The 25,905-nt window shown below is 51.1% G+C and overlaps 2 protein-coding genes across 6 annotated transcripts; both read left to right on the top strand.

Annotated features, from left to right (window-relative positions):
• Window positions 1-930: 930 nt before the first annotated feature.
• On the top strand, window positions 931-14,252 carry CSF3R (colony stimulating factor 3 receptor). Of its 4 annotated transcripts, none has more exons than XM_017666382.3 (17): window positions 932-1,055; window positions 2,239-2,293; window positions 4,194-4,277; window positions 6,284-6,580; window positions 7,445-7,568; window positions 7,726-7,913; window positions 8,685-8,836; window positions 8,953-9,106; window positions 9,199-9,278; window positions 9,703-9,922; window positions 10,831-11,019; window positions 11,399-11,500; window positions 12,102-12,248; window positions 12,370-12,510; window positions 12,669-12,762; window positions 13,026-13,104; window positions 13,481-14,252. In XM_017666382.3, the coding sequence occupies exons 3-17, from the start codon at window positions 4,214-4,216 to the stop codon at window positions 13,958-13,960; spliced, it is 2,511 nt and encodes an 836-aa protein (XP_017521871.3). In that variant the 5' UTR covers window positions 932-1,055; window positions 2,239-2,293; window positions 4,194-4,213; the 3' UTR covers window positions 13,961-14,252. The 4 variants fall into 4 exon arrangements, with proteins under 4 accessions (XP_036877237.2, XP_036877235.2, XP_017521871.3 ...); XM_017666381.3 differs by having other exon boundaries at window positions 13,023-13,104; XM_037021342.2 differs by lacking the exon at window positions 10,831-11,019 and having other exon boundaries at window positions 931-1,055; window positions 13,023-13,104.
• Window positions 14,253-15,807: 1,555 nt separating this feature from the next.
• Window positions 15,808-21,818, top strand: MRPS15 (mitochondrial ribosomal protein S15). Of its 2 annotated transcripts, XM_073233635.1 has the most exons (8): window positions 15,811-16,067; window positions 16,306-16,347; window positions 17,463-17,538; window positions 18,351-18,399; window positions 18,860-18,944; window positions 19,889-19,947; window positions 21,260-21,451; window positions 21,668-21,818. In XM_073233635.1, the coding sequence occupies exons 1-8, from the start codon at window positions 15,932-15,934 to the stop codon at window positions 21,785-21,787; spliced, it is 759 nt and encodes a 252-aa protein (XP_073089736.1). In that variant the 5' UTR covers window positions 15,811-15,931; the 3' UTR covers window positions 21,788-21,818. The 2 variants fall into 2 exon arrangements, with proteins under 2 accessions (XP_073089737.1, XP_073089736.1); XM_073233636.1 differs by lacking the exon at window positions 16,306-16,347 and having other exon boundaries at window positions 15,808-16,067.
• Window positions 21,819-25,905: the final 4,087 nt, after the last annotated feature.

Raw genomic sequence — 25,905 nt, 5'->3', positions numbered from 1 at the left:
GTTTATATTTTGAAAGACTCAATGGGATTTGCTGAGCATTTGGGGCCTATAGGACATCTTGGGGAGGTTGCAACAGCTGGGTATTGTGACCTGGAAGCGGAACCAGGTGTGCCCCATCACACCCAACTCAGAAGCCTGCTCCCTCTAAGAAGTGTCATATGTTATGGACACTCTGCAAGTCTGTTGGTACCTAACCTTTATCGGGTCACACATCCAGTAAACTGTGAATAGTCTGAGCCCTCTTCAGAAAACTACCTGTAAACAATTGCAAGGGAACTGTGGATACAGATAATGAAAGACATAAAATGTAGTCTGTTCCACTTAATCCAAAAATGTTCAGTGTAGCAGAATCACTGTGAGTAAACATTTCTAATTTCTAGTGTGCATGTGAAGACTCGAGCCTCACCAGGTCAGCCCCATCTTGTTTCCAGAGTCCCCGTTTCTCCATCTCCTGGCCTACAGGCAACGGTGGAGAACATGCAGGGAGCGGGTGGGGGGGTGGGGGTCAGGAGGGCAGTAGGAAGTTTCTATGTTATGAAATTCCCTGTAACCCAAAGGCTGCCCCCCTGAAAATGTGAGGATCAGAGCCCCCAGGCGAGTGAGAGAAGAGGCTTAGGGCTGAGCAGGGTCCGTCTCCAAATGATGCCTCCCAGGGCAGGTGGCATGGGAATGGCACCCAGACATGTTGGAGCCTGGGCCCTGGCCAGCCTCAGAGCTCTGAGGTCAGGAAATCCGGAGGCAGGGGAGGGGGACATCATTGCCACATCCCCTAGTCTCTTCAAGACCCTCAAGGCAGGAAGGCTGCCAGGGCCTCACCAGCTTCCCTCCCAGGCTCCTTCCTGGGAGGAAGGGGCTACCCATCTGGCTGGGACTGACTGACACCGCGAGGGAGGGAAGGAGGCAGGGCAGGTGTTGCAATCAGCAGCCCCTGGGCCTGTCAGAGCCACAGCCATTAACGACAGGGCTGGGGAGAGAAGCCAGCTGTTTTCAGGAACTTGCCTTTAATAGGAGAGCAGAGACCAGGGAGGCCAGGCAGGTGCCCTACTGGCTCCAGCGTGAGTAGGGGGTCCCCAGGGAGGGCTGAGCCTTGAGCTTGATGAGGCCCTGAAGTTCCAAGCCCATTCCCCCCAGCTCTGCCAAGTGCCTGAATGTAGGGGGCCTTGGCCTTGGACCAGGGCTCCTGCCTTTATGATTTGTCCCTTGGAACCAGGAGCCCTGGATACTGAGTCTCTTTTCCCAGGGATGTCCCATTTATTGTGGGGAGGTCTTACATTAGGAAAGGGCATAATTGTCATCTCTGCCTCAGAGCCCATGGGTGTCAAGCTCTTCCTACTTCCGACTCCATCAACTTTACTCTCCGCCTCTGTCTTTGCTCCTCAGCCCCTCTCTGACTGGCCTTGACTCTGAGTTTCTCCCAGTCTGTCTGAGGGTCTCTGTGCGTCTCTCTCTGTCTCTCATGTTTCCCTCTGTCTCTTGAATCAGACGCCGTCTTGAGTATCCCTTGCTTCTCGGCCTCCCAGTGCCTCAGTCTCTCTGGGTCAGCATCCTTACCCCTTGGGCTCTTTCCTCTGTCTCAGTCTCTCAGCATCTCCCCCACCACAGTCTTCATACCCGTGAGTCCCTCTTGGTCATTTCAGTCTGTGTGCCCTTACTTACTCTTCCTGCCTCTCTGTCTCCCTGAACCACATCTGCAGGGGCCTCTCCCTCTGTAGCCCCCTCCTCCCTCCGGACGCCTTCCATAGGAAGAATCTCCACGTGAAGGAGGGTGGAAAGAACAGAGGAGAGAGGGTAGGAACGAAGGAAAGGGGGAGTGGAGAAGACCGAGTGGAGGGCAAGGGGAGGGAAGCAGGAAGCCCGGCGTGATGGCAGCCACTCCAGGAGGCAGTGCAGTGCCGTGCGCTGGGGCCTAGAAAAGGAGAGCAGAGCCGAGAGGGCTGGAGCAAAGGGGAGCCTGGGGGCCAAGGAGCTAGAAGTAGGCAACCCGGAATGGGGCTTTGAAACCACACAGCATGACCATCCTAGGAGAGTGTGGCTGTGCAGCCTGCAGCAGGGGAGGAGGCCACTGAACCATGCTGGACCCCAAGAGGTGGTGGCCTGCTTGACGGCACATGAAAATAACTATGGCCACTAAGTGCTTCCTCATTCAGGCTCTGTGCTAAGTGCTTTTATCACGGATCATCTCATTTCAGTCTCTCCACAACCCCAACAGTGTGTGCCATTGTTACCCCTCTTTTGCAGATGGGGACACTGAGGTTCCGAAAGGTGAAGTGACTTGTCCAAGGTCACAAAGCTGGTAAGTAGCGGAGCCGTGGTTCAGATCAAGTGGTCTGACTTTCTGTGTACTGGCCCCCAGTGAGGCCATGCTCCAACAGGCCCTAGAGCCTACTCAACTCAGGTGGGGGTACCCAGGGCTGCTGTGGGGAACCAGAGACTGCTGCCAAATGTGCCAACACCATTGGGACTCAGGGCGAGGATGCCTGGCCTCTCAGGTCTGGGGTTTGGTGCCCACTGTGAACCAGAATCAGTGGAGAGAACTAAAGTGGTATCTCACTGTGGCTGACCCTTGCTAGAGTAGCAGGACTAGGGTATGATCAAACACACATGGAGATGGGACCCAGTGTCCCGAAATCCAGAGCTAAGAGGCTAACCCTTCCCCCAACAAGTGTACACAGGAGACAATCAAACTAGTATACTGTAATGAGAAAGTTGCCAACCACTGGTTGGTAGACTTGGGTGCTCTGAACTTGAGTGGGGGGCAAGTGGAGGCTGAAACCAGCCTGTTCTCCTGTGGCTAGGTCCTAGTGTGGGGCTGCTTCTGGTGCTTTCTTCTGATTTGCAAAAAGGTGACTTATGAACTAGCAGTCACCTGGTGTCCTGACACTGCAATATTACAGGTAGATCGGGGGCTTGGGTAAGGCTTGGCAGCAAAAGCCTTGGGCATCTGGGAAGTTCTTATTCACACTTCTGTCTTGGAAGGAGAGAAAAGGGAAAGAAGCTTTCTCCCTTCTGAGCACAGGAGATCTGCTGGGACACCACCTGCATGTACACGTGCATGTATGTATACATGCAGGCTGGTTAACAGCTCCACTGGCCTGCCGCCAAGAGTGCCAGTTAGCACTGGGTGACCAAGTATCTGGAGCTAAGACCCCAATGGGAGGAGAGCAGATGGTTAGGCTGGAAGCCCACCCCAGCAAAAGAAATCTTTGCTTACTTCCTGAGACTGGAATTAATGTTCCCCTACCCAGGCACTGTTACCATGACCACAGGATGCCTGGCCCCAGAAGGCCTCCAGAAGTCTGTGCCCAGAACTGGAGATGTATTGAACTCCTGTGTGTCCCACCTGATGTCCTCTCAGCCTGCCTTTCTCTCCAGCCATCGCCACAGCAGCCAGCTTCCCGCAGTGTAACCTGACAGTCCCTTACCTGAGCTCCTCCATCAAGTTGTCCCTTTCTGCCAGAGGGCATTCCTGACCCTTCTGGCATGGCTCACCCAGGAGAACCTGCCCAGTACTCATATATGTGCATCCCAGAAGTGCCAAGGAGTCAACACCCCAAAGGACATCCTTTGATCAATGGAGGACGGGAGTCAGTGGATAAATGTCCCATCCCACCCCCCCCATTCAAGGGACACAGTTCTCTGAGTGCACAGTTCTGAGGCATGGTCTACCTAGCTCCGGGGAAGGTTCCAACAGGACTGAGCCCCTGTTGTCGGTAGAAGCGACCAGCTCAATGACTCACCCTTGTGTTGGCTTTCCCTCCTTAACCTGTTTCATTCTCCCCACCCCCTCACTCTGTCCCTGGGATCTTCCCAAAATAAAGTATCTGCATGCAAGTCGCAGTGTCAGGCTCTGCTCTCTCGGGGGGCCTGACAAAGACAAGGAAAGAGGGAAGAATGCTGTTCCTAGCTGCTCCTTTCCCTGCTCTCTCCTGGTAGGCAAGTCTAACAACAGTGGCTGTCACAGAGTCCTTTCCTACGGGCCAGGCAGTGCGCAAAGCCCTTGACTTGCATCATTACGGGTCTTCTTCCTAAAGCCCTCTGCGGTATAGGCTATTGTGACCTCCACTTTGCAGACAAAGAAAGTAAGGCTCAGAGAGGCCAAGCAACCTGGCCAAAGCCACACTGTGGTAGAACAAAGATTAAACTCAGCTCTGACTCCAAAGTCCATGACTTTAACCATGCTCCTCTGCCACCAGGAGAGCACCGAGCTGGCACCATGGCGGGCCTGGGGACCTGGAGCCTGACTGGAGCTGCCCTCATCATCCTGCTGCTCCCCAGAAGTGAGTGTGTCCAGGGGGTGGAGCTGTGGAGAAGGATATGGGGTGTGGAGGAGGGAATCATTTCCCTGAACTATCACACTACTCCGGGGCTCCCAGAGAATCCCAAGAGAATCAAGACTGGGCCACAGATGTGGGTAGCTGGGCTCCTACACACAGACCTCGGCAGGCACACCACCACCCGTGAGGAATGGTGGGAGGACCTGGGCTGGTCAGCCTGGAAGAGGTCAGGGGACCCAGGTCTTATCTACAAATCTCTGCCAGGTTGTCAGAAGGAAGCTGAGTCCTGTGCAGCCTTTAAAGGCAATGAAGGGATCAGGGTGGAAGCCATAAGAGACAGGTTTCATCCTGAAATAAAGAAGTCAAAGAAGAGCTCTCCAGCTATGGGAACTCTACCTTGAGAGGTGGAGAGCTTCCCATTCCTAGGGGGGTATGCAAGCTGAGGCCAGGACTGACAGGGATGCTGCATGGCAGGGACTGGCAAACTTTGATAGTATTATTTAGGCTTTGCCAGACACATATAGTCACTGTTGCACGTTCCTGTTTGGATTTTCTCTTTTGTTTGTGGCCCTTTAAAAATGTAAGAAGCATTCTTGGCTGGCAGGCCATACAGAAGCAGGCCACCCCTGCCCTGCTAAGGAGGACACGGCATCAGGTGGAGTGTGAAGTAAACAGTTTGCAAGGTTCCTTCCAGTCTGCATTTCTGAGTCTGGAAGTGGTAGGAAACCAGACTGAGAGTCATGAACTTGTTCTGTGACCCTGGGCAAACTGCTTCTCCTCTTAGGGCCTCAGCATCCCCATAAGCAAAACGGGCCTAAGAACACCTGAAAGAGGAAAGAAGGCATGGCGGGCCAAGAGCAGCGCTTACTCACTCATTTGTTTATTCAGTAGACATTCACCATGGCCTGCTCTGTGCCAGGCACTGGGAATGCAGGAATGAGCAAGACACAGTGTCTGGCCTCATGGAACCCACAGTCTAGCTGGGGAGACAGACAAGCAACTAAGCCCATAATGATCACAGGGATAGTAAAAGCTTTGAGGCTTGGCCTGGTCTGATTGGTCAGGGCCTGATCTGGCTCCCCACCCCCAAGATGCCTAAAGGTTAACGGGCATGGGGAGGAGGAAAAGGGGCACCTCAAGAAGGAAGAACAAATACAAGGATCCAGAGACTGGAGAGGTCCTAGCATTTTCCAGGAATAGCAAGACGACCAGAGTGACTGGCGCTGCGAGACGACGGCCTGAGCTGGAACTGGGAGGGGTAGGCAGGGGCCAGGCCACAAGGGCTGTGAGAAGCTGGATCTTTATCCTACCCATGGCAGCAGGTACATACCAGGTGTTGTCTATGTGTCATACTCTGTTCTCACATCAAATCATCTGGCAACACTAAGGTAGGGAGTATTTTTATCCCCATTTTACAAGTGAGAAAACTGAGACACAAGTCTTAGTAACATACCAGGGTCCCATCATTAACAAGCAATAGAACCAGGCCCTAAACCTAGGCAGTCTGTCTCCAACATCCACGCTCTTACACCACCTCACTGTTTCACAGCAATAATGTCCCACTGAAGTGCTGTGATCAAGATGGGGTAACACAATCAGATCTGAATTCTGAGAAGATTGCTGTGGCTGCAGGGTTCTTATCTTTCTCATCATTGCTTACATCATCCTTGGGGAGGAGGCTGGGGAGGAGACTAGTTGCTATCTGGTGGCGTGCTGGGGCTGGCCTGCATGAAATCACTCATGGTGGGAGCATTTACTCCAGGGAAAGCAGCCCATACTACAAATCAGCATCTGTTTTCTCCTGTGTAGCCAGCTGATAAACATTTACACACACATCGCTATCTCCCTCATCCCTGAGAGCCTCTCACAGTCCCCATACACACCCTCCCCATTCCAGCCCCCATGTCTTGGCAGGTCAGGGCATCTAGGAGTACAAAGGCCTAGCTTTGCAGCCCAGCTCTGCCAGGCAGAGGAGACACTCACAGCCCACTCACTCTCTTCTACCCCAGGCCTGGAGGAGTGTGGGCACATCAGCCTTTCAGCCTCCATCGTCCGCTTAGGAGATCCCATCACAGCCTCCTGCATCATCAACCAGAATTGTAGCCACCTGGGCCCGGACTCACAGATTCTTTGGAAATTGGGAGCAGAGCTTCAACCAGGGGGCAGGCAGCAGCATCTGGCAGATGGGACCCAGAAATCCACCATCACCCTGCCTCATGTCAACCACACTTGGGACACTCTCTCCTGCTGCGTGCGCTGGGGCAACAGCCTGCAGATCCTGGACCAGGCTGAGCTGCAGGCAGGCAGTAAGTCCCTGCAGCCATTCACCCTCTCTGCCAATACTATTAAGAGTTATTATTTATTGAGCTCTTGCTCAAGAAGTACTTTCTGGGCACAGTATCCGGTAATCTTTCCTACCAGGGGATAGTGCCATTTAGCCCTATTTTGCAGAAGAGAAAACTGAGGCTCAGTGAGTGTAAGTGATTGGCTGAAGGTCAAAAACTAACAAGGATGAAGCCAAGACCCAGAGTAGGCAATGTGGCTCCAAAGCCAGTGTACAACTACCACTCTATGTGGCTGCCAAGCAAACCCAAGTCCCCAGCCACAGGACGTTCTCTGCCACTTGGGCCTGCTCCAATTCCCCCCACCCACCCCAGTTTCAGCTTTCTGCTCTGAGAAGAATGGAGTTTATCCAGGCCAGCACATATGAAAAAACAAAGACCAGGTTTCTTTTTTAAGAATCAGTAATAGTAGAGCTAACATTTACTATGTGCCAGGCACTGCTCTGAGCCCCTTAAATAATAACGTCATTCAGCCCTTACGGTAATCCTAGGGGGTAGGTATACTACCATTACCTCCATTTCACAGATGCAGAAATTGAGACACAGGGCAATTAAGTGACTTCAAGTTCACATGGCTAATAAATGGCGGAACCAGGATGAAAACCCAGACACTACACTGTCACTGTCAAAGGCGGCGGAGATGAGAGGGTTGGAAGCTCTGTGTTGCTTGTCCCCATACATGCCTGTAATTCGACTTCCCCCAGGACCACCCCTCCAGGGTCTCCCTGCATGGAGACAGGAGAATAGACAAGGTGACCCCCAGAGGGAACGACCCAGCTTTTCGAGTGGTCCCACCCAAAGGCCTCATTCTTCCCACCTTATGTGCAGACCCTCCTGCCAAACCCCACAACCTGTCCTGCCTCATGAACCTCACAACGAACAGCCTCATCTGCCAGTGGGAACCAGGACCTGACAGCCACCTGTCCACCAACTTCACCCTAAAGAGTTTCAAGTGAGTGGGGGGTCTGAACCCCAGCTCCATTCCTTTGGGTCCTGAGGCAGGGTATGGGCAGGACTGTGGGGATAGGGGAATGAGAGGCAAAGATGGGAGGGAGAAGGGAGCCTTGCTTTCTTCCTCCGCTAGACACACAAGCCTGGCTTGTTGGCAGGAGCCGGGACAAATGCCAGACTGAAGAGGACTCCATCCTGGACTGCGTGCCTGCGGAGGCACAGAGCCGCTGCTCCATCCCACGTAAACACCTGCAGCTGTACCAGAGTATGAGCATCTGGGTGCAGGCAGAGAATGCACTGGGGACCAGCAGGTCCCCACAGCTGTGCCTTGATCCCATGGATGTTGGTGGGTGATGCTGGGTCCAGGGGAGGGGAGATCCCACCATCGGGGATGAGAGGGACAGAAAGGAAACCACAGACCCCCTGATAGCCAAGGAGAGACTAGAAGCCCTAGAGACAGAGGAAGAAAAGAGAAACAGAGACAAGGTGGGATGCAGTTGGAGACAGCCACGGAGACACAGACACAGGGAGACATGGTAGAAACAGAGGCAAGGAGACACATTCTTTAATTCTTTCAGCAAATGTCTTATACCCACTATGTGCTAGGCCCTATTCTAGGTGCTGAAGATACAGCAGTGAAGAAAATACTAAAAATCCTGCCCTTGGAATGTTACATTCCGCGAAATAAACAAAATGGAATGGCAGGTGATGATAAGTGTGATGGGAAAATTAAAGCAAGGAAGGGGATGTGGAGAGTTGGAGGTGCAGGGCAATTGCTACTGAGGTACTCAGGGAAGGCCACTCTGAGGTGACATTTGAGAAGATCCTTGAAGAAAATAAGGGAGCAAGCCATTGGTATCTGGAGGGAAAGTGCTGCAGGCAGAGGTGACAACCAGTGCAAAGGCCCTGGGGCAAGAGTATGAAACAGAGACCTAGAGAGAAACAGGCATACAGACAGAGGCAGAACTGCAGAAACATGACAACACAGAGATGAGAGACAGAGGGAGACAGGGAGACCCGGGGTGGAAAATGAAACAACACGCGACAAGCAGGAGCTAAGGTAGAGCCCTATAAGATGGGCAGGAAAAGGTTCTGACAGCACTCCCTCTCCCTGCAGTCAAACTGGAGCCCCCAACACTGTGGGCCCTGGCCTCACCCCACCCACACTGCCTGCAGTTGAGCTGGAAGATGTGGAAGTCAAGCCTGTACATAGAACAGAAGTGTGAGCTGCGCCACCAGCCACAGCTTGGAGAAGCCAGCTGGGCCCTGGTGAGGCGGAGGGCAACCTCAAAGGCCTGGGGTGGGAGTGGCTGAGGGGAGGGTAAGTTGAGCTAGCCCTGGAGGGCACAGGGATCCAAGTTCAGAGCCAAGGCCCCCTCCACCAGGTGGACTCCCTGCCCTCCAACACCTTCCAGCATGAGCTCTGCGGGCTCCTCCCATCCACAGCCTACGTCCTGCAGATGCGCTGCATCCGCTGGCCCCTGCCTGGCCACTGGAGTGACTGGAGCCCCAGGCTGGAGCTGACCACCGCACAACAGGGTAAGAAGGTGGTGAGGGGCTGGGAGAAGACATCAAGATCCGGTTCAGCCTCCAGGGCCCTTCCTGACCCTCTCTTCTTGCTCGATCCACAGCCCCCATTGTCAGACTGGACACCTGGTGGCAGCAGAGGCAGCTGGACACCAGGACAGTGGACGTGCAGCTATTCTGGAAGGTGATCCCCTCTGAAGGCCTTCCCTCCACTCCTGAGATCTCCTCCAACCCAGACCCCTGTGAGCTGGGGCTCGGACTCAATCAGGTCTGGGAGGCTTAAATGCATCTGTGTAGGATTTGCATGCACTTTGCAAGTGCCTAGGAAGCTTGGTATTGCCCTTCTAGAGACTACAGTGTAGGACTAGCTTATGGCAAAGGATTGGTTCAGTTAGTTAGACGCCTGCTGCGTACCCATTTTAACTCTTCCTTCCCTCCCTCCTAGGACCTGGAACAAGGGAATGGGGGAAGAAGGGAAGGAGGGAGGAAAGCTGGCTCCCAGCCTAGGAGGCTTGTTCCTGTGACCCATCCACGCCACATAGAAGCTCTCTCCTACTCACGATGAGCTGTGCATCCACATTCTCTTTTTTCTCCTTTGCCCACCATAGCCAGTGCCTCTGGTGGAAGACAGTGGGCAAATCCAAGGGTACCTGGTCTTCTGGAAACCCTCAGGCCAGGATGGAGCAGCCAGACAGCTACCTCTCTGCAACACCACAGAGCTAAACTGCACCTTCCACTTGCCTTCAGAAGCCCAGGAGGTGGACCTTGTGGCCTATAATACAGCTGGGACCTCTCATCCCACCCCAGTGGTCTTCTTGGATAGCAGAGGTAAAGGGGGATGGCAGTAAGAGAGCATGGTGATCAAGCATGTAAATTCAGACGCTAGACTGCCTAGGTTCAAATCTAGTCTTATCACTTGCTAACAGTGCAAACTGGGCAAGTTACTTAACCTCCACGGCCTCTGTTTGCTCATCTAGCAAATGAGGATGATAAAGTGCCTACCTCAAAGGGTTATTATAAAGATTACACGAGTTAAGACATATGCCCAGCCCAAAGTAACTGCTTGACATGTGTTGGCTGTTGTTATTATCATTAGCCAGAATGAGATTAAGCTGGTGGTGGTGCCTACACAGAGAGAGAGAGAGATTCCATTCTGCCAAGGAAATGGAAGAGAAAGCCCTAAGGTTTTCCAGCTGGAACACAGTGCCTGAGTTAACTGCTCACTCTTGGGGGATCAACCACCACCACCCCAGGTGCCCCCTGAGCATGAGTCCCCACAAGGTGAGACTAGCAATAGCTAATATTCCCACTTAGTAGCTGTGTGACCTTAGACAAGTTACACATCTTGTGTCTCAGTTTTCTCATTGATAAAATGGGACAGTAGTAGTGCCTCCCTCATGGGACTGTTACGTGACTCAGAGAATTAATACACACAAGGACTCTATCTGGCACCTACCAAGAAGTACACAGTGTTAGCCTCTATCATTATGAAGCACTCTGCGCTCGGCGCCATGCTGGGCTTGTTCCATCATCTCATTTAATCTGCACTGAGATCCTATGAGGTAGGAACTTTTTCACATTTCCACTTTACAGATGAGGAAACTGGGACTCAGATGTTGACTTATCCAATGTCACCCAGCTTGTAAGTAACAAAACTAGGATTTGAACCCAGGCTTCTGGCTCCAGGGCCTGCATTCTTTTTGGCTTCATTCCATTATCTCCTACATTCTCTCCAGGCCCACCCCTGGTCAGACTCTACACCATGGCCCGAGATCCTCACAGTGTCTGGGTAGGCTGGGAGCCCCCCAACCCTCAGCCTCACGCCTATGTGATCGAGTGGGGCCTAGGTCCTCCCAGTCCCAGCGGCAGCAATAAAAACTGGAGAATGGAGCATAATGGGAGCATTTCAGGGACCCTGCTGGAGGGTAAGGCAGGTCTGGGGTGCCAGGGGGGACAGGGCTGGGAAGGTGGTGGGCAGTGTTTGTCGGACAATAGGCAAGAGGCAGTGTCAATGATCCTAGAGACACAGCTCTCTGTCTTTCCAGATCCTTCACTGTTCTCATCACCTAGCCCGTCATCAGGAATTTTTTCCTACAGTCTAACTGGGTCCTCTCTTTCTATAGCCCTGACCCTGCCTACTTACTTTTCTTTCCTTCCCCTATCAAATGATCTGAAGAGAGGTTGCCAAGGCTAGCCCTGCAGCATGAGGCCTAGGTTATCGCTGCCTAGAGGTCTGAGGTTAGTCCTGGTCATCTGCAGAGATTAGCCCTTAACCAGAGGACCTACCCCATTCTCTCTCAACAGACAACATCAGGCCCTTCCAGCTCTATGAGATCACTGTGACACCCCTGTACCAGGACACCATGGGACCCTCCCAGCACATCTATGCCTACTCCCAAGAGATGGGTTCGTCAGTCTCCAGGCCCCTTCTCAGAACCCTCTCCTCTCTCTCAAGGCCTACCTGGGCCCCAAGAATAAGGAATATGAGGGAACATTTCCTTCCTCCCCTACCTCTGGCCCAGAAGGGGCTCTCTCGCAGTCCTAAGATTACCCCTGGCTTACACTGGACCCCCACAGCTGGACAGAAGTCAGGTGGTAGTGTCACAGAAACTGGGCAGTGAGTTTAGCAAAATTCTAGGAACAAGTCTGGCAAAAATAAATTGCCCTCATAGAAAACAGGTGTCAGGTTTGATAGCAATTAGATAGAAGGCCTGGCATAAATTCAGAGAGTGAATGGCAGAAATCAGATAATCAAACAGAATTAGGCCTGGCAGATAGCAGGGCTGTGGAGTCAAAGAGAACCAGATTCAAATCCTGACTCAACCACTTATTGGCAGTTAATGGAATTCTATCAAAGTTCCTGTGAAAATAAGGCTTAGACATAAATCCCCTTTTCTCACTCACCCCACTGTGTGTCCCAGTTCCTGGGTCTGGGGAGCCACAAGAAGTCCAACTGGGCTCTCCACTTGCCCTGCTCCCTGACAGCCCCATGCCCCTCTTCTGGCAGCCCCCTCTCAGACCCCAGAGCTGCACCTAAGGCACATTGGCAAGACCTGGGCCCAGCTGGAGTGGGTGCCCCAGGCCCCTGAGCTGGGGAAGAGCCCCTTTACCCACTACACCATCTTCTGGACCAATGCTCAGGACCAGTCCTTCTGTGAGTCTATCCTCAGCTCCCCACAGCCCCAAAAGATGTGGGAGGGGGGTGGTCAGCACCCTCTCCTTTGGAGGGAGCCTCGGCATCTGAGCCCAGGCTGACCATTGTCCTCTACTCTCAGCCACTGTCCTAAATGCCTCCTCCCATGGCTGGGTCCTCCATGGCCTGGAGCCTGGCAGCTTGTACCACGTCCACCTCATGGCTACCAGCCAGGCAGGGGCCATCAACAGTACAAGCCTCACCCTGATGACCTTGGCGCTAGGTAAGGGGAGAAGGGGGCTGGCAAACAAGGCTGTTGAGAGGGCTCCTTGTCTCCATTTTGAGACCAGACAGGCCTTGCCTGGATCCTCCAGTCTGAGGGAGGAGGCCCAGGTTTACTTGCATGCACCCTAATGTCTTCTGGCTTTCCCCTTACCTCAGAGGAGTCAGAGATGCACATCCTCCTAGGCCTGTTTGGCCTCCTGCTCTCAGTCATTTGCCTCTGTGGGGCTGCCAAGTTCTGCTGCAGACCCAGGTATGTCCTTTTGAGAGATCTGACACCTAGCCATCCCCACCCAGAGGGAACTGCAGGCCAGTGTGGGCCAGTCTAAGTCCCTCTTAGCCTTCCCAGACCTCGGGGCCTATGTCTGGGAGACCCAGCCCTCACTTTCTCCTCTCTACACTAAGGGGCCATTGCATCAGCTGCTGGGAGTGAGTGGGAGAAAGAAAGGGAAGATGGGAGGGTGTGCGTGCCCAGGCTTCACCTGCCCCAGCAGTCACCCACCCCTTCTCCAGCAGAAAGAATCCCCTCTGGCCAAGTGTCCCAGACCCAGCCCACAGCAGCCTGGGCTCCTGGGTGCCTACCATCACGGTGGAGGTGAGAACCCTGGAGGAAGAGGGGAACAGGGCTGGGAGTGTTGCCAGGCTTAAAGTAAGGAGATACTCCTCTGGGGATGGGTACTCAGACCTCCCCCTCACTTCCTAGCATGTTCCCTGCCCTCTGGAGTAAAGCAGAGCTGAGCCTGAATCCCAGCTCTACCCATGTCAAAACTTCAGTCATCTCACTGTGAAATGAGACTAATCCCACACACGTGTCAGGAACATATGAGGTGCTTTGCAAGTGAAACTCTTTGAGTTCCAACAGAGAGCAAGCAGCAGGGGTGTCCCCACAACTGCCCCAACTCAAGAAGGGCCAGTGGCTGAGGCAGGTATCTGAAATGACTCACACATTGACCCCATATCTTTGTGTCCAGGAGACCTTCCAGCTGCCCAGCCTTCGGGACCCCGGCATGCCACCCATCACCAAGATCACAGTGCTGGAGGAAGAAGAGAAGAAGCCAGGGCCCTGGGAGTCCAATGACAGCTCCGGGACCTGTGGCCTCCCCACCCTGGTCCAGGCCTATGTGCTCCAGGGGGACCCAAGAGCACCTTCCACCCAGCCCCAACCCCAGTCTGGCACCAGCGACCAGGTCTTTTATGGCCAGGTTCTGGGCAGCCCCACAAGCCCAGGGCCAGGGCACTACCTCCGCTGTGACTCAACTCAGCCCCTCTTGGGGGGCTTCACTCCAAGTCCCAAGTCCTATGAGAACCTCTGGTTCCAGACCAGCCCCCTGGAGACCCCAGATCCCCTACTCCCAAACCAGGAGGATGATTGCGTCTTTGGGCCACTGCTTGACTTCCCCCTCCTGCAGGGGCTCCAGGTCCATGGGGTGGAGGGGCTGGGAGGCTTCTAGGGATTCCTGGGACTCCCAAGCTGGGCTTGCCTCTTGAAAGTCCTGGGCCCTCCAGAGGAGAGGAGAGGGTCAGTAAGCCTATCATGAAAAAACCATCCAACCCCAGGAAAGGCTCTCGGTATCCCCCTATCCCAGGCCTCCCGCATCTCTCCTCTACCCCCCAATCTCATGGGGTAGGGCTCCCACCTGAAAGGCAAGAATGCTTGTCCAGCCCTGCCCACTAGCCTTTTTGTGCTTATTTTTTGTCTCTTAAACTGGTTTATGGTTTGGTTTGAAGAAACTCTTGAGTGTGCCTGAGTCTCTGTTCTTTCTTTTCAGGGGAGCCCTAACAGTCATGGCAGTACTTCTCAGAATTGTTCCTTTGCTTATTATTTCCTTCATTCATTCAACCAGCCCTCACCTAGCATCTAGGCCCTAGGCTGATAGCAGGAATTTAAAAGTGACTCGGCTTAGTCCACCCTGAAAGAAGGTAGTGAAGTCTTGAGAACTGGCCATTAGAACACCATGGCCAGGGTTACCTGGAGGGGTCACAGAGTGCTGTGCAGCATGGAGAATAGACCTTGGAAAAGACTAACCCCTGTTAGGAATATAATTAAAAACAAAATCTTCTGCCAACCTAGAAAACCTCTCCACAAGCATGGAAGAGGATGAAAACAGTTTTATTACTGAATGAGCACTAAACCAGAATGTGATGTGTATCACAGGACATCCACCAAAGAGCTTGCAAAGACAGAAAGAAACCGTACTCTTTAGTATAGTCAAGTGGATACAACTTATTGCATGTTTTCTCAAGATAAACAATAACTAGTCCTCAAGCAAGAAGACTTGACAGCACCATTGGTCACACAGAGTTCATCCTACATTTACCTGGTAAATGGGGTAGCCACCTGTGTTTGCTAATTATCTTTATCAAAGGAAAAAACACATTTCTCACATCTTTATGAGAGCAGGTGGGTTTGCAGCTTGGAGCTAGACAGCAACTGAAGTTAGGCTCCTGTCCTCCCTTGGAAACTGGGAGATGGGGGCACTATCTTCCTTAATGACTGCATTTCAAAGAGATGACTCCCAGATCCTTGAGAAAAACATTCCTAGGTTGTAAAACTGGCAAGAGGCTTATTTAACTTTTTAAAAGATTTACATACAACTCAAAAGGGCAGAGAAAGAATTCAGTTACAAGTTTTCAAAAGTAAATGCTTAAGAAAAGTGAGGGGAAGAAGGGTGTTTTCTTTTTGCCCTAGAAAGAATTAAAATTTATTTTCCCTACTTTTAATTTGTATTTGTTCTCACACCCCTCATTTCACTAATACTCACTGAATGCGTACTATATAGTGGGTGCTTTGCAAACAACTCTTCTAACAATCCAAAAAGACAGATACTGTTAGCATCATCCCCGTTTGGTGAATGAGTACATTGTGGCCCAGGAAGGTTGAGTGACTTGCCCATAGGATCCCACAGCGAGTAAATGGCTGAGCTAGGATTCCAGCCCAGGGCTGTGCAAATCACCAGGCTTAATTACCAGGCTACAAGGCTGCCAGAAAGGAGGTTGAAACCCAGCCATTCTTACCAAGGGGTGGGGAGGACAACAGGTTGATCGAAGAAGGCTACAGCAAGCCCCGCGGAAGCCCCCAAGGTAAAGGTAACCCGGGCCAAGGCCAGGAACGTATAGTGGGATTAAGGGTTGGATCCACGCCCAAGAAATGTCAGAATTACTCAGCACCGCACACCAGTCATGAGGCCAGGCAACCACCAAGCCTCCAACCTCGCACAGCGGTTACCGGAACCTCTCCGCTAGGCCCGATCCGCGTCGTCAGACGTGGCTTTCCAATCCGTTCTCTCGGTTCTCGTCTGCTTCGGTCTCGCACCTGCTCTCGATTGGCCGAGCCTGAGCCGGCACGGCGGCGCCCGGGAAACGCGGTCCGCACCGCGAGGGGGACGGCAGCGGCGCGGACCCCGCGGGGGGCAGCAGGCACCATGCTGAGGGCGGTGTGGAGGGCGCTGGGTTCGCTACGCACCCCGGCAGTGACCCAGGCCCCGGGCCTTGGGGTCCCCGGCGGGGAGTGCGCCAGGCTTCCCCCCACCCAGTGGGGCCTTTCCTCACCTCCTGGAGGTGAGGAGCCGAGAAACCCGACAGCGGGGGCAGAGGATACGGGGACGGGGGGGGGGGAGAGGGGCGGGAGACGGAGGACGAGGTGGGCGACCGTGGGGCAGCGGGGTGCGGAAGAGGGGGGTGGCGGTTCGGCGCAGAGGCGCGAAGGCCTTGGAGGAAAGAAGATAACGCAAGGGCCGCAGAAAGGAACCGAGGCCGCACTGTTCGAGGACAAGGGGCTTCAGCTCTTTCTGCGTAGGTCTCCGCCCGGCCGTCCGCGGATATTCCGTCCTGGAACCAGGTAGGATCTCTCGGGGTAGGACTCGGGGCTTAAGAGAGACTGCCTGGAAAACTTGGGGCAGCCAAAGGGACAGAAGTGGCCAGTTGGGGTCACTAGAAGGGGTGAGCCGGAGGTCCTGAGCAGAAGACCCCCACGTCCACCTTGTCACAAGCTGTAGGTCTGAAGCCCGCGTGGGGTGCCAGGGGAGGTGGAGGGAGCGGGAGGCTTGCGTCTGAGTGAAAATGAGCTGACCAGAGGGAGTGCGTGGCTGGCACTACCCAGGCCTACCCAGAATATAGCACTTTGTGTCTTCCCTTCCGAGGTGGAGAGCATGGTTTCCCATTCCAAGGCAGTCTGCATAGCAATTAAGCTCTCTTATTAGCTCAATATTGGGCAAGTTACTCTCTCTCAGTCTAATTCTAAAAATACCTATTGGAGAGGATTTTCCTTAGGACTCAGGGATAACAAATGAAAAGCATCCTTAGCACTGTGTGCAATAAACTGTAGTATGTGTTAGTACTTATAGCTATTAATAATACTGATAATACAGCCAGTGTTTTACTGCTATTAATAAAATATTAATTATTTGCATAGTGGCAGAGCAGGGTCTGACTGGAGAGGACAGATTGATCTCTCCCGTGCCTCTCCCACACACTTCCAAGAGAAGACAGGGATGCACACACTAAGGCTGAGGGTGTCTTGTGGTCTCTGGTGCTTACATTCCAGGTGTCCTAAAGCTATGGTCTCTCCTTAACCCCCTTATTTCATTCATGTAGTCAGCCAGCAAGTGCTTGTTGAGTGCCTGTTCTCACCAGGCCATGGACCAGCCTGTGGGGGATTCAAAAGTGGTCAAACTCATCCCTCCGCAGGAGGACCCATGCCAGCAGGGGGACCTGATAACTGTAGAGCCAGACAGGTGTGAGAGGTGAAGGCACAGTATGGGCGCTTGGGAAAGGCCAGCTACTCCCAGCATGAACTAACAAGGCAGGTGCCCACAGGGTTTGCAGAGGAGGTAATCGGGGTTTACCTTGCTTGAGACCCAGGATATCTCGGACAGATTTGGTGAGAAGAGCCAAGTCTGGGAGGAAGGGCAGTGAGAGTTGATTCTGGCTGTTTTCTATTCCTACACTTGACAGTCCAGCCCAGCCAAGATGATGACCCACCCCCTTCCACGCTGCTCAAAGACTACCAGAACATCCCCGGAGTTGATAAGTAAGCAGGAAGAAATCCCTTTGGTGAGGCAGGGGGCTCTGGGATGATTGGGAAGGAAAGGGGGGAGACAGTGGCTTCAAGGCCTGGCCTGCTGTATCTGTAGCTTGATTATAGAATGGAGCAGAGAACTATAGAAGCCCACACATCATGAGGGATGGAGCTGCTGTCGAAGCTGAACTGTGTGCTCTTTTTGTACTCTGGGTGAAGACCCTACATCATTAAATAACAAGGAGGCAATATGCCTCATGGTCTTTATAGAAATCTGTCACCTCTTGATCCTTACAAAAGCCCTGTGAGGAGAGACACATTGTCCTCACTTTATAGATTATCAAGCTGCCCAGTGTCCTGCAGCTCCCAAGGGGCAGAGCTGGGGTTTGAATCCAGGGCTGAAAGACACCAGAGTCAGGATCCTTCTGTGCATCTCCTGTGCAGTGGGAGCTGGGCAGACCCTCCAGTCCCTCCCGCTATGCAGTGTGACATGAGAAAGAAATAGTGATTATAGCAGTGAAGTGTCTTAAAACAGACTGAACCATTTCTAGCTAAAATGGAAATTCTCCCTCTGCTATCCCTCCGACAAGCCTGGAACACTTGAGCTGACAGCCCCATTTTCTGCAGTTATCACATCATTCTCACCACAGCAAATCAGATCCACACTGACTTTTAATCCTTGAGAAATGGCTCCCCACTTCCAGAGATTAATTTATCATAAAAAATTTTTAGTCATCCTTGCTTTTTAAACTAAAATGAAAACAGCATTGCTTCCCCTTGCCCCTCTCCCCCCAACCTGTCTCTCATTGCTATGGTTTCCACAGGCTCGACGATGTCGTGAAAAGACTCTTGTCTCTGGAAATGGCCAACCAGGTGAGTAGCTTGTGCCAACCTCGGCCTCTCCCAGCTCTCTCCTCTAGGACTTCCTCCTACCCAGCTAACACTTCCTGTCTCATGCTTCTCAAGGCACAGCATTTATCCCACTCTTATTCTATGTCCACTCGTCAGTACCCCCCAGCCGGCTTGTTCCCACATTGTACCCCTAGCACTTGGCAAAGAGTAGGTGCCCAATAACCACCTAATGCCTGAATGAATAAGCAAAGTTTGGGAACATTCATCCAACAAGCCATTTCTCCTGTCAGTGACACTGGCCTTGGGATCACCTCGACATGAATAGCTATGTGGCTGGCCAAAAGCCATGCTTAGGTGAGCAAAGTCAGACCCTGACCCTTATGACCTAGTTGCTATGACTGCAGCCATGGGCTTAAAGGTATTAGAGCTAGTTCTCAGGGGGTGGCAGACCTCATGGATTCTCTGTCTCTATCTTCAACAGAAGGAGAAGCTAAAAATCAAGCAAGAACAGTTGATGAAAAAGGTCGTGGCAAACCCTGAGGACATGCGCTCTCTGGAGGCTCGAAGTTGGTTAGGGGGCCCTTGGGGAGTCGGGGTGCAGGGGAGTCTGCTAGCTGGTACTTGATCCAGGGCCTCCACCTGGAAGTACACTAGCTCTTAAATGTGGCTCAATAAAGGGAGAAGCAGGAAAGACCAAGGGTAATAAAAACTGGACTCTGTATCCTGAACTCTGGAATGCTGGAGTCAGTGCCCAGGTACCCCTGCATGCACTCAGGCAAGGCTCCTCATGAACCAAATTTCGTCTCTCTGTCTGTCTCACTCTGCAGCTAGGGCAGTGTGAAAGGGCCAGGTGGTCAGGGCTGAAGTCCCCACTACACTCTGCGGTGCTTCCAGAACTCAGTGTGGGTATGGGCGGGGCCTGCTGTAGTGACAGCCTCTCCCTGGGGCCACCTCTGCTTTTGCCTTCGTCCTCTCTTTGCCATACAGTCAAAAATCAAACAAGAGGACACCTGAAGGGAGGATATTCCAGGAGCTTTAGGAGATGAGTGGGAGCTGATCATTATGAAAACTCAGTGCAAACACAGACATTAAGAGTGGCAGCTGGGAAGGGGAGAGGCAAGGAGTAGACCCTTGACAGTTGTGGAATCTTTGACTTACTGCATTGACTGATCTCCAGTGCAGTGTTGAATCATTAATATGATGGCGCATGCATCCTAGACCCTTGCTGAATTTAATAGGAATGCTCTATAATTTAACTGTTAAGAATGCTATTTGCTATGATCTAGGGATGATACGATTTTATAAGATTAAGGAACTTTACTTCCTCAGCCTTAGCTTTCTAAAGGAAAGTAATCCAAAGCCTTTTGAGATCTGGAAATTCAGAGTGCTTTGGAAATTACAGAGAGTTCAGAAGCATTGGTGATTATTATTCCTTGAGCTCTTAAAACCTAGGCCTGGGCCCTTCCTTCCTCTGTGCCCAGCTTGCATCCTCTGTGGTTTGTGGTTTCAGTTGTTGCCTTGACTGTCAAGATCCGCAATTATGAAGAGCACATGCAGAAACACCGAAAGGTAAACCTTGGCTATCACTCACAGCTCAACACCAGCAGCCAGGGAGAGGAGTCTGTGAGCTGAAGGGCTTGGGTGCCGAGGAGCAGGTTGAGAAGCCAGGCAGCTCCATCACCAGAGTGCCTACCCCTTAGATGCAGTGGGAAAGACATTTCCCACCTGCCTCCGGGGAGAAATGGGAGCCATAAAGGGCTATGCTGGGTGTCACCAGTGATCAAAAACACAAACTTTAGAGCATGGTCACAGTGTCTAGCATATAGTGGGTGCTCAGTAAATATTTCTTGAATGAATGAATGGGGTCAGGTTGCCCTGGGTTTAAATCCAAGCTCTGCCACTTCCACCTAAATAGCTGTGTGACTTTGGGGAAGTACTTTATGTGCCCGAGCCTTAGTTCTCCTGTCTATAAAATGGGGCTCATAATAGTACCTGCTGACAGGATTGCAAAGACTATATGAAATAATAATAGCAGCCAACATGATGCATATAAATTATTTAGGCCTTATGCTAAATACATGCATCAGCTCATTTAACCCTTATAACCATAAGGGTTATAATCTTTCTATTCATTTTCCAAAGGAATAATCTAGGCATGAAGTGATAATTTATTCTTCAAGGCACACCACTAGGATATGATGTGCTAGGACTTAAAACTAGGTGGTCTTGCTCCACAGCCCATATTCTTAACCATTATGCCATATCTAAGCACAGTGCTGGGCACAGAGCTACTGTAATTAGGCAGTTGCTTGTATTTTTAATAAACACAGTTGTGAATACAGGTTGGTATGGCACCATGCCTGGCACTTCAGTGTTCACTGAAGCTGGTTGAGCCTGCTCCTTGGAGATCAGAGTTTTGTTCATTTGGAGTATGACACACCAGCCTCACTGCCAAGGTCCCTCACAGAATAGCACCTGGCTGCGGGCAGGGGTCTCCAGAGAGAGCACAGGGCCTTCCCTTCTCTTCACCCCAGCTGACAGTTTGCTAAGCTGTGAAGAGGCTGAGTGGGTAGTATAGGGGAAGGAGCCTGAGATTTGGAGTGAGACCCCTAGATCCAGATTCAAGACCTATCCTCACACAAGGCCCCTACCTAGCACAGGTATTGGCCCTTATATGAATCAGATACCATCTCTGAGCTTTTATTTCCCCATCTGTAAAATGGGAATAACAAGGGCAATACCTACCTCAGAGCTGCACTAATATTTACATAAGGTTGATGGGAGGTTTCCGTGAGATGATAAAATGACCATCCTTTGCTACTATGAGGTGGCACACCACTTATTTATATAACAACTAAGAGTACTACCAACTCTCTTACAGGACAAAGCCCACAAGCGCCGTCTGCTGATGAGCATCGACCAGAGGAACAAGATGCTCAAAAACCTCCGTAAGACCAACTATAATGTCTTTGAGAAGGCATGCAAGGAGCTGGGGATTGTGTACACCATTCCCCCTCTGCACATCCAAAAGAACCACCGCCGCTTCATGACCAAAAAGGCTCTGTGCATTCAAGTACGCATCAAAATTGCTGCTTTCGTTGGCCCTATCTGGGACTGAGAGCAGAGGGAGGGGTTCCCTCTGACTGAGGCGAGGTAGCTGCCAAGCCATCAACCCTGTGGAGAAAGGCTGGGGTGACCATCAAAGGGCAGTTCCCACGCCACCTGCTCCAAGTCTGAGGTTTCACATAGGATTACACCATCTTTCCTGCTCTCTTTCTTTCTTCCCTAGGTTTTCCAGGAGGTTCAAAAGCTGAAGAAGCAAAAAAGGGCCTTAAAAGCTGCGGCAGCAGCCCAGAAACAAGGTCTCCAGAACCCAGAGAGCCCTTCCAACCCAGACCAGAGGCAATGAAAGAAAACTAATAAATTTCGTTAAACTTGTATTTTTTGGTCTCGAAGAATAATGAGAGACGGTGGGGCTCTTTGTGTCGTTAGGAAGAGGAGGAATTCATTCTTCCATTCAATTCTAGGCTCCCAGGGTTATCTGAGGTAGATTCCCTGCCTTCGCACACCAGAGGTCACATTCTCATAACACACCTCACACACACCCCCATAAACAGCTCCCTGTCGTCCAGGTGACATTTCAATGGAGGCAAGACTGAGCACACAGCGGCACAGGAGAAGGGTGGCGGCTGGCTAACTGCTGGGTGAGAAGGCCAAACTGCCCTCTAGACAGCACTGAAGGGCAAGAGTGCTAATTCATCAGGCAGAAATGGGGAGGGAAGGTATCCTGGGCAGAAGATACCAGAAGTGCAAAGGCGAAGAAGTTGACAGGTGCATGCTGTATTCAGAAAGCAGTGAGACCTGGAAATAGAGCTTGACAGGTAAGCTGAAGCTCGGGTGTGAGAGGCTTGATAATGCTGCCTGAGACTGCCCTGTCCTTTAGGGAGGCGGAGACCGGATTTTGAAACCAAAGGAGTGATAGCAATGAATCTGTTTTATTAAGCAGCAGCAGTATGGAGGGTAGACAGGAGGGGCATAAGCAAGACCAATTTATTGTTGTGGGGGCAGGGGTATTGATGTTCACATTAAGAATCTGATTAAAGATGAAGGTCCTATCCCTGAAAGACATATATAAAACATTGCTTATAAATTCTGGGAGGTAGAGATACCCCCTTCCCCACAAAGCATACCCATTTACATCAAGTTCAGTGCCAAGGTATTGAAGAGTGCTCACTTGAAGCCTGAGTATTCCTTTTTTTTTTAAACCACCACCATAGGAGATTGCCGTCATTCTTTCCTGAATCCACTTTACTCATGATTGGTTAGTTAGTCGTTCAATGAGGGTGTTTTTTAATTGGAGTAAAGTTGATACACAATATTCATTCATTTCAGATGTACAACAGTGACTCAGTAATTTTATACGTTGCTAGATGCTTGCCACTGTAAACATAGTTCTCCCTGTTACCATATCAAGATAATTACAAAATACTGGTTGTATTCTGTATGTTGTACTTCCATTCTACAACTAATTTATTTTACAATTTGCAGTTTGTACCTCCTTAACCCCTTCACCCATTTCACCCATCCCCCCAACCCAAAGTATTCTTGGCATGTTTGAAAAACCCAAGGAAGACTGTCTAAAACTGAGTGAGCAAGAGAAGACTAGGAAAAGATGAGGTCGGAGGGGTAAGCAGACACCAGATAATATAGAGCTCTCTGGGTGTATTAGCTCAGGCTGCCATAAAAAATAACCATAAACTGAGTGGCTTTACTCACAGTTCTGGAGGCTGGGAGTCGAAGATCAAGGTGCTGGCCAATCTGGTTTCTGGTGGGAATCATTCTGGCTTTTAGATGTCCATGGTCTGGGTCCTCACATGCAGAGTGAGAGAGGAATCTCTGCTCCTTTTCACATTAGGGCAACAATTCCACCATGGGGCCCTGCCTGCCCATGTGACCTAATCTAACTCTGATTACCTCCTAAATGACCCATCTCCAAATACCATCACATTGAAGAGCAGGGCTTCAACATAAAATCTGAGGGCACAAACGTTCAGTCATGACACGGGAAGAGACTTGGGACTTAATTCTGAGTGAGAAGGTGTCTTGCCAATGGGTTTCAGCCCTGGACAAGTTCACTCCGGATTCAATGAGGCGGAAAAATCACAGTGCAATGTTCTTGGGGTGAAAGGGTTTATCCCAAACTTCATTCCCTCGGTGGCAGGTCAATCACTAGATTCCCGTCCACTCAGAGTGAGTCGGCCTGCAGCACGCTGGACTCTGCCTCTGGGCCTCTCTGCCTCAGTAGCCATCTCAGTCTCCGTCCTCGGTGCTGCCACCACTTCATCTCTGCTTTCCTGCAGCCATGCAGCCAAGCTGCCCTGCTGCCATATAGCCCAGAGCACTGGGTGGAGCTCTTTATATAGAGTCAATAACAACGTTTTGCCACACGTGTGTAGTGAGCTAGCTGACCAGGGCCAGGTGAGAATCCTGGCCACAGGAACCTTCACTTTCTCCACAGAAGGAAAGCCAAAAAGGAAGAAAGATGAAGTAAAGTGATGTACAAAAAGTAGTTAGAAATTTAGATCCAGGACTCCAGAGAGGGCTGAGCTGGAGACAGATTTGGGAGTTCAGGTGGTAATTGAAGCCATGGGTATAAGTGAAGTTGCTCAGGGAGGGAGTGGAAATGAAGAAAAAGGGGCCATGTCAGGATGGGAAGGATGATCTTGGAATCAGTTTCTTCTAAATCGGGAGAAGGAGCCCAGGTTGAGGCTCAGGGGAAGTGAGGGTAGAACAGAAAGTCAGGGGTCCTGCGCAGTCAGAAGTGAGATGAGAGGCTCAGAACTGAAGATGAGCTGTTCAGGTATCACCTCTGGGAGCTGCAGGGAAGGCTTTGATGGGGCAGGACTTTGAGTGGATACAACTACTTAAGGATACTGTGCTGGTGGGCCAGCTGCCAACATTTAAGGGGGCTAGTGGAGAGGAAGGAGAGAAAATGAACATACATTAATGGAGTAGACCCTATGGAAAAGGCATTGTTTTAAGTGCTACCTTAGGCACATTATCTGTGTAATCTAAAGCCACCTTTACCAGACCCACCTCCCCACCCCACCCCCATGCATATTGGTTAATTACCTTCATTTTACCAGGAGAGTATTAAGCCTGAGAGAGGTTAGGTAACTTGTACGAATTCACACAGCTGGTTAGAGGCAGACTTAGGATTCAAACCCACATCGGTCTTGACTACAAAGCCCACGTTCTGTTCATTATACCACACTGACTAGGGGCAAAAAATATAGTCTGAGAAGCTATGGAAGGAATCCAAACTCCAGCAAACAAATGCCTCTAGCAACCAGGCAGGTAATAGAATACATGAAAGCCAGGTGTATGATAGTGCTGCTAAACTGCTTGCTACATTCCTATCATATTCACTTTTAAAACACTGCACAGACCAGGCAAAATCAAATCAAAGCCTTAGGCTGCCAGCCAACTACTGTAGCGTATCCAGTGCTGAGATGTCAGTTAAGGACCCAAAAGTCTTTGTGGTGAAGCAGTTTTAGTGGTGGGGTGAGAGCTGAATCCCTGTTGCAGTGAACTGTGGAGTGAGGATATTAAGAAAATTCACGTTATGAGTATAAACTACGCTTTTAAAACCTTGGCTGTGAGGGAAGGAAAATAGACTACCTAACGTGTGGAAAGGACTTGAGCTTGACATATGTCAAGGCAAGACTTTCAAGTGGTTGCCTTGGTTATGAGGTGATGCTCCATAGAGGGGACCACCCTGATGAGATGAGTTCAGCTGGACTGGGGGCAACGGGGGAATGAGATGCCTCTAGAAAGGTAAGTGGAGCCAAAATAGAAAGCATTGAATGCCACGTCAAGGCATTTAGATTGATGGGTCAAACAGTAGGGAACTACTAAAGAATGCGCAATTTAAATGGTATCTTCTCAAAGTTAGCCTAGCACCCAGTGCATGTGGAGGAAAGAGCAATAATGTGGAGGAACTGGTACTGCAGAACAGAAAAAGTGAAGAGGGAAATGTGAGAAAAATTTTGGAAGGAAAAGTAGAATTGGTGACCCAGGGAGATAGAATTGGAAGCCAAGGCTCAGGAGGGAAAGAACAGTAGGTTTTCGAAGTATTGAAATTTACAGAAATGGTTGCTCATCGAAGTGACAAGGTACAGCAGGTGACAGAAAGGTGATTCTGGAGATCAAGATGAGGGTGAAGTATGGGGTCCCTTCCCCCAAAGCACAGAAATGGATGAGAGGCCTGCTTAACAGTGTGAAGAAAGTAGCTTCAGAGAGCCTCCAGGTCGGATCCCCCAGGCATGGGACAGACACGCACAGGCCTGATTTGCTTCATGGAGTATGAAACCAGGTGGGGCTTCACTCCATGTAGCTTTTAGGGAGGAAATCAAGTAATTCAAGGATTTTTGGTCCTTCTCCCATCTAAAAGAAATGTCAGTTACCGTTTTAGGGAGTGCTTTCGTGGTATTTTACATCATCTCACTGATCACTCTCTGCAGCCCT

The sequence above is a fragment of the Manis javanica genome, chromosome 4, assembly GCF_040802235.1.
Source record: "Manis javanica isolate MJ-LG chromosome 4, MJ_LKY, whole genome shotgun sequence".
NCBI lineage: Eukaryota > Metazoa > Chordata > Mammalia > Pholidota > Manidae > Manis > Manis javanica.
Note: the sequence above shows the minus strand (reverse complement) of the source record. Positions and strands in the feature narration are given on the sequence as shown.

Excerpts from the sequence above, each read along its gene's own strand:
- MRPS15 (XM_073233635.1), top strand. The coding sequence starts at position 15,932 with ATGCTGAGGGCGGTGTGGAGGGCGCTGGGTTCGCTACGCACCCCGGCA. Across the intron at positions 18,400-18,859 it reads CTCTGGAAATGGCCAACCAG|AAGGAGAAGCTAAAAATCAA; the intron begins GTGAGTAGCTTG and ends TATCTTCAACAG. Across the intron at positions 18,945-19,888 it reads GCGCTCTCTGGAGGCTCGAA|TTGTTGCCTTGACTGTCAAG; the intron begins GTTGGTTAGGGG and ends TTGTGGTTTCAG.
- CSF3R (XM_017666381.3), top strand. The coding sequence starts at position 4,214 with ATGGCGGGCCTGGGGACCTGGAGCCTGACTGGAGCTGCCCTCATCATC. Across the intron at positions 7,569-7,725 it reads TTCACCCTAAAGAGTTTCAA|GAGCCGGGACAAATGCCAGA; the intron begins GTGAGTGGGGGG and ends GCTTGTTGGCAG. Across the intron at positions 9,279-9,702 it reads ACGTGCAGCTATTCTGGAAG|CCAGTGCCTCTGGTGGAAGA; the intron begins GTGATCCCCTCT and ends TGCCCACCATAG.